The 13040-nt window shown below is 37.7% G+C and overlaps 1 protein-coding gene across 1 annotated transcript in view; it reads left to right on the top strand.

Annotated features, from left to right (window-relative positions):
* Nucleotides 1-13040, top strand: part of REV3L (REV3 like, DNA directed polymerase zeta catalytic subunit) — a 115310-nt gene that overhangs the window by 57297 nt on the left and 44973 nt on the right. Inside the window, exons 6-12 of the mRNA XM_068677689.1 lie at nt 3877-3971; nt 4516-4620; nt 5651-5735; nt 5821-5969; nt 6260-6388; nt 8577-8814; nt 12660-12799. Coding sequence (XP_068533790.1) covers nt 3877-3971; nt 4516-4620; nt 5651-5735; nt 5821-5969; nt 6260-6388; nt 8577-8814; nt 12660-12799 — 941 coding nt within the window. The remainder of the gene's footprint in view (nt 1-3876; nt 3972-4515; nt 4621-5650; nt 5736-5820; nt 5970-6259; nt 6389-8576; nt 8815-12659; nt 12800-13040) is intronic.

Genomic DNA, 13040 nt, shown 5'->3' on the forward strand with positions numbered 1-13040 from the left:
GCAACGGATAGTCCTTATGTATGCATTAAGTATGCATTAGGGCATGGTAGTCTGCTTCAGGTAAAAAGGCTGAGCTGCTTTGATTTAGGAGTTCTATGATCTATTTTTTTAATTATCACAAAAGCTCTGAACCAGTACTGCTGACTGGAGGGATTGGTAATCATATGTTAATATCTATCTTACAGTCATTAATGAATTCTACATGTGTGCTTCACTAGTTCTGTTGGACTGCTTTTTGATGTTTAAAAGAAAGAAATGTCCTGTTCTGCATTCTTTTCCTGAAGCAGAGCAAAACCAAAACTAAAACGAAAGTGAAAAAAGTTTGCAATATTACATCTATGGTATTAAGGCAACCACAAAACTTGACATCACAGATTTTAAAAGTATGGTTGCCCAGAAATTATTCTGCAAACTTTTTCTCTCAGCTTTTAAATGATGTGCTTTCAAAATATTAAGTGTCTACCAATTTCTGAAATTTACTTTCATGATACCTATTAATTTTTTCTTATCCTTCATTTTGGTTCTGTTTCTCATTTTTACAGTATGTATAATACAAGGTTTCACTTCCCAATAGTGTTTCCCTTGTTATAATGTGATACAAGAGGAGAGGAAGGATGATTCTTGGAAGCTGAGTCTACTGTAGACAGGTTGAGGTTATCACAGAAAACCCCATCAGCTTACTGAAGAAGAATATTTTTTCCTTACCCCAAAAGTCACGTTATGCATCAGTTACCCAACCAAACCAGAGCTTTTCATTACTGTGATACATGGACAGAATCAACAACCAAATGAACGTATATCTCCTTTCAGTCCTCTCTGTCTTTACACCCATAAATGCCAATATTTTAAGATTATTTAAGACTGGTTTGATTTTTTGCTTAAAACTCTAACACTGGTTTTATTTCCATCTTGTCATGCAGTTCTCTGCCTAAACAAAGCTACCAAGCTGTAAGTGTATAGAAATGAGACTTAAATAAAATAGAAAAGATGAACTGTTTCAGAACTTCATTCTTTTATGTTTAAAAATAATTTTCTTATTTACTTAGGAGGTCTCAGTGTTCTCCCCAGCAATGCAGGAAGCTATTTCTGCATTATGCAAAATGCAGTTGATATTTCAACTGATAATATTTCTTCATAGGTTGATAAATATACACAGGAGTAATAAAGTAGTTATAGCCTAACAATTTCACTTTTCTCTCTGTATAATAGTGTGATCTAACAGACTTACTAGGAAAAGTATTTGTTTTCCAGTGCCTTTCTTAATCTTTATGTAGTTCCTAGGTTGGCTTTCTGGGCTGCAAGTGCACATTGCTGGCTCATGTTACGTTTCTCATCAACCATCTCCCACACCCTCACGAGTGCTTCTCTGCAGGCATGCTCTCAATCCATTTTCTGCCCAGCCTGTATTTGTCCTCGGGATTGCCCTTACCCAGGTGCAGGACTTTTCATTTGGCCTTGTAGGACTTCGTGAGTTTGGCACAGGCCCACCTCTCAAGCATGGTCCTTCTGAATGGCATCCTTTCCCTCCAGCATGTTGACTGCACCACACTGCTTGGGGTCATCCAGCAGACTTGCTGAGGGTGCACTCAATCCATGTCACCAACAAAGACATTAAACAGCCCTGGTCCCAATACTGACCCCTGAGGAACACCACTCATCACTGGTCTCCACCTGGACATCAAGCCGTTAACCCCAACTCTTTGAGTGTGACCATGCATCCAGTTGCAGAAAAGTCATTGAGTACCTCTGTCTTTTCCATATTCTGGGTAACCAGGTTTTCCATTTCCTTCCAGTGAGGGCCCACATTTTCCCTAGTTTTTCTTTTACCACTGATGCACTTACAGAAGCCTTTTTTTGTTGCCATTGACATCCCTAGAAAGGTTTAGTTCTATCAGGGCTTTAGCTTTCCTAACCTGATCCCTGGCTGCTCGGACAATTTCTCTGTATCCCTTCCAGGCTGCCTGTCCTTGCTTCCACTCTGTAGGCCTCCTGTTTCTGTTTGAGTTTGGCTAGAAGCTCCTTGTTCATCCATGCAGGCCTCCTGGTGTTTTTGCCTGACTTCCTCTTTGTTGGGATGCATCCCTCCGGAGCTTGGAGGAGGTGATCCTTGAATATTAACCACCTTTTTTGGGCCCCTCTTCCTTCCAGAGCTTTATCCCATAGTACTCTACCAAGCAGATCCGTGAAGAGACTGAAGCCTGCTCTCCTGAAGTTCAGGGCAGTGAGCTGTGCGCCCTGCTTGCTGCCCTAAGGATCTTTTACCTCCACTATTTCATGGTCATTGCAGCCAAGACTGCACTTGAGCTTCACATTCCCCACGAGCCTTGTTGGTGAGAACAAGGCCCAGCACAGCAGCTCTCCTTGTTGGCTCCTCTATCACTTGGAAGTTATCACCAGCGCATTCCAGGAACCTCCTGGGTTGCTTATGCCCTGCTGTGTTGTCCCTCCTTAATTTATCCCACTCCCCCACCCCCTTTTCTTCTTTTGAAGATAATACCTCAGCCTTTGCCCTTTGGGCAGTAGGACCTCAGTTTGTGGAGGAAAGGGTTGTTCTTGTGGGGGAACCCAGGAAAGCTGGGGGCCAGAAGGAAGTGAGAGAAAAGAAATGTTGCACGTGTTTGGAAGTATTCCTTCATTTGGCAATTCACTTACATCACGCACTGTAGGTGAGTCTTTGCATGGGCTGTTTTCTGAGAAGTCTTCAGAATTTTGCTCTTACAACATAAGCAGTATTTTAGCAGTTTAATTTTACATTTCTTTCAGATTTCTAGATAGCTTAATACTTCATTTCCAGAGAAGGTGTCAGGGATATCTAGCTTTAAATACATCTGTTGCCTATTTGCACTATACTGCCTTCTGTTCAGAGCTTACAGAGAGGATTGGAAATACTGATGAATTATATCTTAGAATCTACACTGATATTCTTGAGCCTTTGTTGTTGTTGTTAGAGAATACACGCAGATGTTGTAAGTAATGAGACAATTAACCTAGACAGAGGATCTTAAAGATTATCAGATTTTAATTAAAGAATAGCCTATTTTAGTTGTTGATAGCATTGAAAGGATTTTCTGTTCCCCTAAAAGTTTGCCAAGGATAAACAGACTTTGACGTACACCTGAGAGGTTTCTCTTTCTTAGCCTTCTCCATGGACTTCTTAAATATAGCTCACTGACAGCAACAGGTGGAAGGCCACTGACCTTAGCAGATATGTCACTGAAAAGGAAGATGATCAGATCACTACACAATAAGATCAAATCTGTTTCTTGTATTTTAAGTCTTTACCAAGCCAGTTAATCCTAGTTGTGTTTATGTTTGGGATTCCAATACCCAGTTCCTATTTACCAGGCTTCCTCCAGGCACACACCTCACCCCCTAAATAAAAAGTAGGTTGTGAAAAATAAAACAGTTTTTGCTTCACTTCCCTTAGTAGGAAGTTTTACACTGTTTTGATTGCTCTGAACTGTGAACATTGAAGGAAAGTTCTTCCTGCTATTTCTTCTGGATATAAGGTTATGCTAACACAGGTGGTCTATTGCCTGAGAGTTCTACAGACCATTTCATACTGTATTTGATGAGGAGAACATTATAAATGCTGTAGTATTTAGTATTGTTTACCACTTCTTTCTCTTCTTCCCACCAAAGAAAAAGTGTAATCCCTTTAAACTGTAGAGACAAATTTCCCATCTAATTAGATTTGGGATATAACCATTAATTTAAGGCTTCGCAGGTGAGGATGAGAACTGATAATTCTGTATTCATTTACTCATCCTCATCCCCCCAAAATACTTCATATGTTAGTTAAAAAAAACAGTGATGATGCATGTTTCAAAGTCAACATACTGATAAAATTAACTGACATTGTTTATGTTGTCACAGTTCTTTAATGTTGAAAGGTGTTGAGCCACAAAGTACCTGTGAATTGGAGGTGGATGCAGTAGCTGCTGACATTTTAAATCAACTGGATATTGAAGGTGAAGTATCAATAACTTTGCACATAAAATATTTTAAAACAACTGTATTGTCATCTCTTTGTTAAGGTTCAGCTTAGTTAAGCCACAGTCCAGATTCCAGATTTCAGTATTAGTCCTCTGGTGATGTTATAACATTAACATTAATATAACATTAACATAACATTAACAGAATTTGAAATTAGTCTATTTTCAGAGCAATACAAAAAGGTTTTCGTTAATGCATAACAGAAGGCTTCAGAACTCTAAGTAAAATACCAATATCAAGTATGTGTGTATATATGTACATATATATAGATACACAAACCTGGTGAGAAGACCAGCAATAGCTGAAGAATTTTCTAGAAACAATTAGGAGTTTTATGCTATAACTTTGGCATAACACTGAATCCTTGAGTAAGGCAAGAATCGCAGTAAAAATAGTAACAGGTTAGAATGACAAAAAAGGTAAAAAAAAAAAAAAAAAAAAAAAAAAAAGTTTTGTTGGGGGAAGAATGCATTTTATCATGTTGACAGACTTCCCTTCATGTGTTATTGTGTACTTCAGCCCAGATTGGCAGAAACCCTGGTTTGCAAGCTATATGGGAAGATGAGAAGCAGCGACGGAGAGAGAAATGTGAATCTTCTCAGATTAAGACACCAGATTCACAAGGTAATAATAATAATAATAATAATAATAATAATAATAATAATAATAATAATAATAATAATAATAATAATAATTTAAAACAACAACAACAAACCACCAAGCATATATTATGCAGCTCTTTATCAAAAACTTTGAATGAGAAGCAAGCAGGAGGTAGAGTTGAAAGCAGTGTATCAAATTTCAGGGCTTTTTAGCCGTACTGTTTTGCTGTTCCAAGTTTACTGATTGACCAGGATGTGTATTCCAGATTTAAAAGTAAGATACAAAACCTTGCCTGAAAGCATCTTGATTGAACTATCTGCAGAGCATTCAGCAAGATAAATGATGATGACAGTTAAGGTTGTGTACTCTGGGATGGAAAATATTTAAATGTTTAAATACTGGCAAAATTAAATCTCTTATCCTGAAGCTTTCTATGGTAGTTTATGATACGGCCAGTTCCCTTGAAATAAAGTGAAGGTGATGTTAGATGAAAATCATAGAAGGGTAGAGAAATCCCTTATTTTTATGTAAAATTCATTACACAGGACTGCTCTGCAAATTAATTGCATAATGAACAAGACTGTTCTCTGTAGAGCCTACGCCTTGTTTCTTTTAAAATATGAATGATATTTGGCAAGCAAGTCAGAGGACTGCAAGAAGGAAAAAGATAGATTTCTGGCTGAGGCAAAGTACTTTCTGATTGCTTTTTGTTCTTGTGTTTCTCTGTAATTCTATTCAGGCTTCATAAACCAAAATTTTCAAAATTGTTCACTGATTAAGTTGTCTTTTCGTGGATGCTCACCTTGATGTAATTGCCACATGATTTTTAAATGCTGTTAATACTTGCAGTTGAAAATGAGATCAGTGGGAGCAGATGAAGTATTTTCAAGTTTTTGAATACACTTGAAAAATCAGCCCTCGAATTTGACACTTAAAATTAGCGGACACTTCCACTTTGAGCTATTTCCTAATAGAATTAGGAATTTTAGCCTCTCTTTGTGTTGGAAGGCCCAAGAAAAAGTGAATAACATATCTTTTTTAAATTTTAAAGACCGTGGATTTGTGCCAGCAACAGAGAGTGAAAAATATTTTCAGAAGAGACTTAAAGAAATCCTCAAGCAAAATGACTTCTCTGTGTAAGTGCTTAGCCATTTGCCATAAACTATGGTATTCTGTGTAAACCTTAAATATGCATTTAAAAATTGGTTTTCAATTAACTAGAACGTTATCAGGATCAGTGGACTACAGTAATGGATCAGAGGAGTTCTCTGCTGAGCTAACACTACATTCTGAGGTACTTTCTCCTGAAGCCTTTCAGTGTACGCCAGCTAATATGGTAGAAGTGCATAAAGATAAAAAGATGAACAAAGGTGAGTATTTTTAATAGCATAATTGCTTAGGCGTAAATCTATGTCATGCTTTGGCTGTATATGCTATTAGCAGAAGCTAAGGAAGATTTGATTGTCAAGTGTGAAAAAACCTCTGAAGAGTAGTTTCACTTTTATTCTGTTGTTAGAGTAAGCCTTTTAAAATTGCTACAGCAAATAATGGAAACAAACTTTAATAGTAAAATCCATTTTAAGTAGTTTGCTTTCATACTGTATTGATGTCTGTGACTCTTTGAAGGTTTATCCTTTTGCTTTTTGTTTTTCTTTTAAAGAATCTGATAGGATGCATACTGATAAAGAAGAGGAAGCACTTATTAATGAAGAAGCAATTTTAAACATTGTGGAGAATAGTCAGAGTTTTCATCATTTGTCTCAAAGACTGAGTCAGACTGCAGTTTTTAGTGAGTATAATTGGAATGTCTTTTCTTCTGGGCTGTTTTATTGTTCCACAGTCTTCATTGTGCTCTCTTACCCTGCTAGTTGTGAAAGAAAGTATTTTATCTCACAGAATTTGTCAAGCAAATTGAAACTTCACCTCTGCCACCACAAAACATCTTATTTTCTAATAATGTCACCAGTACAGTGTATTAGTAGAAGCTACTGTGTTTTACTGGTTAGGTAAGCCTGTCCTCTTGACGGGTCAGCTCAATGCAGTCTCTTGGAGGGTAGTACTCTTCTTTATGCTCCGTGGGTTGTAGGACTAAAACTATTAGACTAAACACGATTTTGACTGTCTGTCTGTGATATTCTTGCATTTACTGTGTCTTTTTCACAGTAATGGCAGAGAACATGCTCATGCGCTGTCTTTAGAATTTCTGCTGTCTGGAGATACTGGGCTCTAGTAGGCTGATAATGAGAGGCAAATTACACAAGAAATATTTCCCAAAATGTATGGATACAAAAGAATGGTTGAAAGCAAAGAAACAAGAACAATAAAATATTAAAGAGAAGGAGAGAGACCATGACAGCAAACAAACATGGGTGGCATGAGGGGAAAACAATAATAGAATAGCACAACAAAGGAATTTGCATGGAAAGTTACTTCAGGTAGAAATACTATAGAAGAGATAGATGGTACATAGCTCATGCTATTCTGTGTACATTCTGAGAAGATACATGGAAGCTGATAAACATACTCGCTGATTTTTGTAGTGAAAAGGTTATTTTGAGAGGTTGAGAAATGGCTAATAGTTATACAGATGTGTCCTGTGTCTGTGTGTTTGAGTTGCTCAACCAAATAGGGGTGTTGAAAGGAGCATTTTTTTCCAGTGGGTAGGGAATCAGATGGAAATCTTACGCCTTATTTTTTTCTTTCTTTTTCTTTTATCTTTTTATCATGTAGCTACTAATTGCTGGTGTCTCATGTTACCATCAGTTTCTCATGTTCCTTCATAGCATGGACTAGTCTTTACTATGCCTTTGTAGAGTCAAAGTGCCATAAGGGTTGTGAAACACACTACTTCTTCTGGTGTGAAGTATATAATAATGTTTATATTAATGGGAAGTCAAGTTTGGAGGTTAATGACAGGGCATTATAAAGGGCAAAGAAGGAGAGAAAGTGAAGTTTATTCAGAACTCCAGCAAAGGCAATGTTTTCCATTCTAAATGATAGAGTGGTGTCTTGTGAAGCCTTTGTAAAGCTGGTAAAACGGAAAATGCTTTCGTCACAGATATTGAGACCCATATGATTCTCAGGATCACTGTAATTCGTGATATTTTCTGAGGAAAGAAAATAGACATTGTAGTTCTTCAGCCAGAGGAAAAGGAGAGAGACGTAACAAAGATGCCTAATAGACTGGAAACCATAAATTGGTGATGAGGTCAAATGAAAGGTAATCAGGAAGAGAGTGATAGAAAAATTATGACTTGGAATGATGCTTAAGAAATAAAAATGAAGAATGAGAAAACATGCATGAGTTGGTATAAACTCGGTTCAGATAAAGCAAATCAAAAATGAGATATAAGGGATGAACAAAATCAGATGAACTTTTGGTGTGAAATAAAGGAACATAGAAATAGTAACACAGATTATAGGAGCAAGAAAGGGGAGATGAAGTTAAGCATTATAGGAAATTCCAAAACGAAAGAAGGACCAGTCACTAAAAATCAGCACCATCTTTCATGAGATGCAGTGATTGAAAGTCTTCCAAGCGGCACAGAGAAAAGTGCCCAACAAAGTTAGTGCAGCCATTGAGATGGAGAGAGCAAGAGAAGGCAGGGATGTTTCAGAAGCTGGCACGCATGCTGAAATGAAAGGGAAGAGTGAAGCTTTACTAAACATGAGGAAGTGTAGGAGGGTGGAGGCCAAGAGAAGTGCTTCCACTAAATCTACTACAATTGGAACAGAAGGGCAGAAATAAAATGAAGATTGTCAGTATTCTAAATAAAGAGCTAGAAAACATAACAAATTATAAAACTGTAAAATAAGACAGGTATGAAGAGTACTTTGTTGCTTTAACCACTTTGCTTTGGACAGTAGCAAGCTAGTAGATTTTTAAATGTTGAGGGTTTTGTTTTACCAGGAGAGTATAACTAGGCATTTACAAGGAGAACAAAATATAAATTGTGTTTTGGGGGCTCTTTCTGCAGTGAACAGTAGTGCTGATGAGGCCATGATTGATCTATTGGCTGGTTTGGAGAATGATGGCTATCAGATGGGACATCACAAAACACTCTCTCACCATCGTTCTCTTGGAAGCTGTCGAATTTCTCAGAACAGTGATGATGAAGAAAATGAGCCACAGTGCGAGAAAGAGGAAATGGAACTTAGCTTGGTAATGTCGCAAAGGTGGGACAGTAGCATTGAAGAGCCTGGGCCAAAAAGAAGGTATATATGTGATTTGCTTTTCTTAATGTGTTCTTCTCTGCCACATCCTTTCCTCCTGCTCTCCCTCTCCCCTTACTGTTCCTCCTCCCCCCATTTTCAAGTGTGCTAATGTGCACCGTAGAGGTGTCTCTGTTGAAAGCATTGAAAAAAATTCTGCAGATCCTGGGACAGAATGCAGTTGTGCAGCTGATGCTGTGACTCTTCAGTTTCATATGTGACTCTTTCAATTTCAGGTATAGGTGAAATGTTTAGGTTTGACTTCACATAAGCTTCTAGCTTGCTGTTTGAGGAAAAATTGAGTAGCTTTTTTTTTTCTACAAGTCCAAGTATGAAAATTTTAGTTGTAACCTCTTTTTAAAGTCACACCATGAATATAGTACAAATGTAAGGTGTATTTCATGCATGTGCCTTAACTTTCATTACAGTGAATGGTTAAGAAACATTCTTGCAAAGACCGACCTGACCCAGAATGGGTGTTCTTCTCAGAACACCCATTTGTTTCTGTGCTCAAAGCTTAAATTGAAACATGAACGTTGCTCACTTTGTTAGACTGCTAAAGGTCAGCAGCTTGAATATTTTTAAGGCCAAGAATCTTGGAACACCTTCTCAGGTTGTAATGACATTTTGTAGTCTGCACTGATGACTGTTGAAAGAAGCTATATACAGTTTCTCGTCACTCATGCATTAGGCAGGCACCTTCTGGTATTTATAATTCTATTTGAGAGATGAGAAACTTAACAGATGTAACATTTTGATATTTTTTTAATAGAAAATCACAATTATGGTATGATTCAGAGAGCAAGAGAGGCATAGAAATACTGAATCTTTTATTTTGTGAAGGCATGCAGAAAAGTTGTAACAGAATCCAAAGTTAGATCATTAGTCTCTTGGTTCTAGAGATACTTCATCTCTAAAGCAACTTTTCCTATTTGACCTTTATTTTCTTTTTTTTTTCCCCTCGGTACTCTGGAAAGTTGGAATTTCCAGAATCTAAAACACTTTTCTTTAATCTTTAGTGGCAGTATTTGTGTAAAACTAGCCTATATCTTGCAGAATTCATTAGCTTGGGCACAGCTGTCTATAGGCATGACTGTACAATTTCTGTAGTCAAGTAGATCCTGAAGCAATTAACTGCTTTTATACAATAAAGAATCCATCTTAAAAACTCATCAGACATGATGAGTTGGCTCATGAGTAGCTTGCTCGTATATGCCTGCATCTTCATCTCAGGCAGAAAGCACTAGGGAGAATGTACATAGCAAGTGCTTCCATGTGGAGTCAGCTGATACCTGGAGGGAATTACAAGCTTTGCCTCAGTGTGATCACTTCAGAATTTGGACTGACTTCACAAGAGAGCATGAGTATGCTTCAGGTCATGCATGAAGAAGCAGTTTGAGTCTGACGATGGATCCAACCCTATTCTGCTCATGGTTCATTCTGTTTGTGCTGCTTCTTAATGCATGCATGCATTCTATGAATTTTTGTTATTGGGAACCAATCTTCCATTATATCAAATGATACATTGAGATAACGGGTTGCCACAACACCCTAGTGACTGAATTAAACGGCTTGGATTTGACTTCTGATGGGAGATGAAAGCCCAGCAAGACATGAAGAGCCATATGGTGGTGTCATGCAGTGTTAGACAAATTTTGAATGCAGAGAGATCCAAGTTGTTCTTTGCAGAAGTCATCTCAAGCCTGACTTGATTTGCTAATATTGACAAAGCTTTGCTTTGTGCACAGGATTGTAGCATAAGAAACATCTAAATGTTACCTAGTCCAGTGCTGTGGTCAAAGCAGCTTTGACTAGATCAGCTGCCTAGGACCTTTTCTTGTTGAATTTTGAATATCTCCAAGGCTAGAGGTTGCATAGCCTCTATGGACATGTTCCAGTGTTCAAACACCCTCATGGTGAAGAATTTTCTCCTTATACATGACATTCCCTGAGGCAGCCCTGTGTCCACTTCCCCTTATCACACTACCATGGGCCTCTGAATCTGTTTTTTACTTTACATCTAACCACTGAGTCTCTGATGAGTGCAACAAGATCTTAGTTTTTTCTCAAGGCTGAACAAATCCTATTCCCTTAGCCCTTCCTTATAAATCATGTGCTCCAGCCTCCAGTCACCTTGGTGGCTCTCAGCTGGATTTGCACCAGTTTTGTCAGTGTCAGCCTTGTAGTGTGGAGCCCAAAACTGAGCCCAATACTCCAGATGCAGCCTCACAGTTAATGATAATGGCTACAGTCTTGCAGTTGCAGTCCAGGATGCAGCTACAAAAGCACACTGCACACTCAAGACTTTTCTCCTCCAGGGTTTTTACATCCTTTTCCACAAAACCATTTTGTACCTAGGTAGCTTCCTGCCCATAGCAGTGTATGGAGTTATTTCATCCAATTTATGTGACACTGGATTTGTCTTTGCTGAAGTCTTTGAGATTTCTGTGAGTTCATTCCACAACCTATTAAGATCCCTTGGGATAACAGCCCTAATCTCCAGAGTATTGGTTTCTCCCCTCACTTTGATATTCACTTGGATATATAGCTGAATGTCTTTGCACTGTAATTCTCCATGTTTTGTGTTTTGGGAGCACAGAAGAGGGGAAACTAAGTTGACTTCGTTCATGGCCACTGTGAGCCCATCTGTCCTTGTTACTGAGGTCTCTCCTTCAAGCCATGCTGCTTCCAGACTTGAGTTAGTCTGGAATCATATAACCATATTTGAGCTTATTGCTCCTGAACTAATAAACACAGCTTAATCCAAGCTGGTTCATTGCTGAGCACATTCAGATGTCTGTGGTGTTATGATGCACATAACTCATGATCTAGTTGTACTCCACAGATAAGAGTTCTTCAAAAATAGATGAAATAGCAATGAGAAAGCACACTGACCTAAATGACTTCAAAACCTTGGTATTTACACCTTCTAAGGTACTACACAATAATATTTTTATATATATCAAGCTGCTCATCAATTGAAAAAATTCTTTACTAGGATAGATTTATTTTTATCTTAAAACAAAAACAGAAACAAACAAACAAAAAGTTCCTAAAGATTTATCTGGACTCACTTCTTGTAACCACAGGATAACTTGCCACTTCAAAGAATTAAGTCTATCTCATGATTTATTTTAAAGAAGAAATCGAATTATTCAGTGCTTCTAGAGTGGTAATTTACTTATGGGTTTGTTTTGGGAAGCTTTCTGTTTTATTTTTTTCCCCATTATACAGTAATTCCGCCTTAAAAACCTGGAAAAAATCATCAGAAGTTTGTATTTGTAGATTTATTCTTTTTTCTCCAGCAGATTTATGACTGTAAAAACAGCAGCTTGGAGCAGTTAATGTAGAGTGGCTGAAGTATTAGCAACAGCAGCTTCAGAATGTTCAAGGAGGGATGGAAACAAACATTTCTTTGGTGATTGTGCTTTAATTAAGCCTGCCATGAGAGAGAGATTGCTTTAAAAAAAAAAAAAAAGCCATTTCCTAAGAGCTAAACTGAAAAGCATGTTGGACAGTTGCTTTAGTCCTCAAGTTTCAAGCAATAAAATTAAATTTCAGTGAAATGGAAGCAAAATCAAGCATTGGAATCCCCTAACTTCCTAACCAAGTGATTTTTGCTGTTCCCCTCTGTAGATTTTAGAATTTTACTACTTCCGTTGCCTGTTAAAATAATAATATTTTGAGTTTCTTAGTAAGAAATATAACAGGGTTTTTTTGGTTTCACTTTGCTTGCCCAAATTTCACAACCATGTAACATCGCATCTTTTTGATTTTGAGGTTCCCGTGGCTTTAGGTATTTTCTACTTGAAGATTTCTGCATTAATTGATTCCTTCATTTTCTTTAGGTCAGCTGGTAAAAATATGCATCGAAGTTCAACAGAAGAGGATTCATCTTCAGAGGAAGAAATGGAGTGGAGTGGTAGCAATATGCTCCTAACTAATCTCTCTATACCTCAGTTAGATGGGACTGCAGATGAAAATGGTGGTAAGTAAATAGAAAAATGGCTTTGGAAGTTGAATCACTAACTGGGTCATAGGTTGCGTTCAGATCAATTTGCTAATTCTTGAAAGTCCTAAGCGTCTTTGATTCTTGTCTCAGCTGGAAGGAAATGTATTGCAGTCTATAGCAGAAGAAGGCCCTTAACATCTTCCTTATCAGTCAACAGTATTGTAATCCCATCATCTACAGTGAATTAACAGAATCTGCATTTCCTACTGTATAAATG

Source organism: Anas acuta, chromosome 3 (genome assembly GCF_963932015.1).
Source record: "Anas acuta chromosome 3, bAnaAcu1.1, whole genome shotgun sequence".
NCBI lineage: Eukaryota > Metazoa > Chordata > Aves > Anseriformes > Anatidae > Anas > Anas acuta.